General features: G+C 46.6%; 1 protein-coding gene across 5 annotated transcripts in view; it reads left to right on the top strand.

Moving 5' to 3' along the window:
* Positions 1-2,250, top strand: part of SAE1 (SUMO1 activating enzyme subunit 1) — a 109,567-nt gene that overhangs the window by 88,348 nt on the left and 18,969 nt on the right. For 3 of the 5 annotated variants that reach the window (XM_011962929.1, XM_011962930.1, XM_011962931.1), the window contains exon 7: positions 1,462-1,606. The exons of the other annotated variants lie outside the window; for them this stretch is intronic. In XM_011962929.1, coding sequence (XP_011818319.1) covers positions 1,462-1,606 — 145 coding nt within the window. The remainder of the gene's footprint in view (positions 1-1,461; positions 1,607-2,250) is intronic. 5 annotated transcript variants of the gene reach the window in all.

Below are 2,250 nucleotides of genomic sequence, written 5' to 3'. Positions count from 1 at the left end.
GGGGTTTCACCATGTTAGCCAGGATGGTCTCGATCTCCTGACCTCGTGATCTGCCCACCTCGGCCTCCCAAAGTGCTGGGATTACAGGCGTGAGCCACCATGCCTGGCCCATGGCAAAGATTACAGGCTTTTCTAACTGTGTAACACTGTAGTGTGTGACCTTGTGTTGTACATGTGCAGGTATAACTGCAGGATAATTAGGAGGAAGGGAGTTGATGGGTCAGAAGGATGTAATTTATCATTTGGTCGGCATTGCCACTTTGCCCTCATTGGTATCCTATCAATTTATACCCCCAGCAGCACAGCCACCCATGTTCCCAGCATCCTCTCACTTGGACACTACATGCTTTCACCTTACGTGACCGCCTCTTTGCTCTCATAAACAGGCTTAGGATTTGATTGGAGAAGACCAGATGGTGACTAGGTCACAATCTCCTTTTTTTTTTTTTTCGAGACAGTTTCGCTCTTGTCACCCAGGCTGGAGTGCAATGACACAATCTTGGCTCACTGCAACCTCTGCCTCTCAGGTCCAAGCAATTTTCCTGACTCAACCTTTTGAGTAGCTGGGATTACAGGTGCCCGCCACCATGCCCAGCTAATTTTTTTTGTATTTTTAGTAGAGATGGGGTTTTCCATGTTGGCCATGCAGGTCTCGAACTCCTGACCTCAGATGATCTGCCCACCTTGGCGTCCCAAAGTGCTGAGATTACAGGCGTGAGCCACCACACGCTCCATCCATAATCTCCTTCAAGTAGCTCTGGGATCATACACTTACCCTCATTCCCTTTCCATGTCTTGAGGGGCTTCCTAAACTCAGCTTTGCAGTGCCTCCAGCTTGTAGCAGTAATGATGGCTATAGTTTACTGAGCAGCTATTATGTACTACGCATCAGGTAGTAAGTAGCCAACCCAGATCCCACCCCAGGTATCATCACAGTGCTTGCTCTAGCAACAGCATGCTACCTTGGTTTCTTATCAACAGTAAGGTCTGCCAGAGTCCCTAGTCCCTCCTTTCTTCCCTTCCTGCTGGGAACTTCAGGTAGGCAACAGCAAACCCCACTCCATTTAGGGCCAGCAGTGGTCTTTGAAGCACCTGCAGTGCCCTGACCCAATAAGCCATGATTGTCCTGGTGCAGTGGCTCAAACCTATAATCCCAGCATTTTGAGAGGCTAAGGCCGGCAGATTGCTTTGAGCTTAGGAGTTTGAGGCCAACCTTGACAATGTGGTGAAACCCTGTCTCTACAAAAAAACAGAAAAATTAGCTGGGCGTGGTGGTACGTGCCTATAGTCCCAGCTACTCAGGAGGCTGAGGCAGAAGAATCGCTTGAACCCGGGAGGCAGAGGTTGCAGTGAGCCAAGATCGTGCTATTGCACTTCAGCCTGGGCGACAGTGTGAGCCTACATCTCAAAAAAAAAAAAAAAAAGGGCAACTTTATAACCTGCCTTCTTTTTTTTTCCCAGTGCTCCTAAAGTTCCGTACAGATAAAGGAAGAGATCCCAGTTCTGATACATATGAGGAAGATTCCGAGTTGTTGCTCCAGATACGAAATGATGTGCTTGACTCGCTGGGTATTAGTCCTGACCTGCTTCCTGAGGACTTTGTCAGGTTGGTCTCAGTATTTATCACTGTTTAGTCTGGACAGATGAAGTTTGTTTTCAGGATTTGCCTTAATTTGAGGAGTTCTTTTATTAGACCCAAAGCCCTGCAGAGAGCCCCCTGACACATTCTGCTCACTCCTGTCGACTTCTGCCTCTCCACTAGAATAGCAATATATAAAAAATAAAGAGGGGGCAGATTCTGATTTTTACAATAAGTATCTTATATTCACATTCAAAATTCAAGGCAATATAAGATCTGTAAACACTATTCTCTACCTTTTTTCACTTTATGTGATCTTGTTATTTCTTGACAACATCTCCAGATCAGTACATAGTTTGCTCCATCTTTTCCACAGCTCCTCAGTGTGAAGCGATGTAGTTTACTGAACCAGTTGCCTGCTCACTCAAGTTGTGTTCAGGCTTTTCTGTTTTGTTTTGTTTTGTTTTGTTTTGTTTTGTTTTGTTTTGAGACAGAGTCTCGCTCTGTCGCCCAGGCTGGAGTACAGTGGCACGATCTCTGTTCACTGCAAGTTCTGCCTCCCGGGTTCACACCATTCTCCTGCCTCAGCCTCCCGAGTAGCTGGGACTACAGGAGCCTGTCACCACGCCCGGCTAATATTTTCTATTTTTTAGTAGAGATGGGGTTTCACC

Source organism: Colobus angolensis, unplaced genomic scaffold, assembly GCF_000951035.1.
Source record: "Colobus angolensis palliatus isolate OR3802 unplaced genomic scaffold, Cang.pa_1.0 Scaffold60, whole genome shotgun sequence".
Lineage (NCBI taxonomy): Eukaryota > Metazoa > Chordata > Mammalia > Primates > Cercopithecidae > Colobus > Colobus angolensis.
Note: the sequence above shows the minus strand (reverse complement) of the source record. Positions and strands in the feature narration are given on the sequence as shown.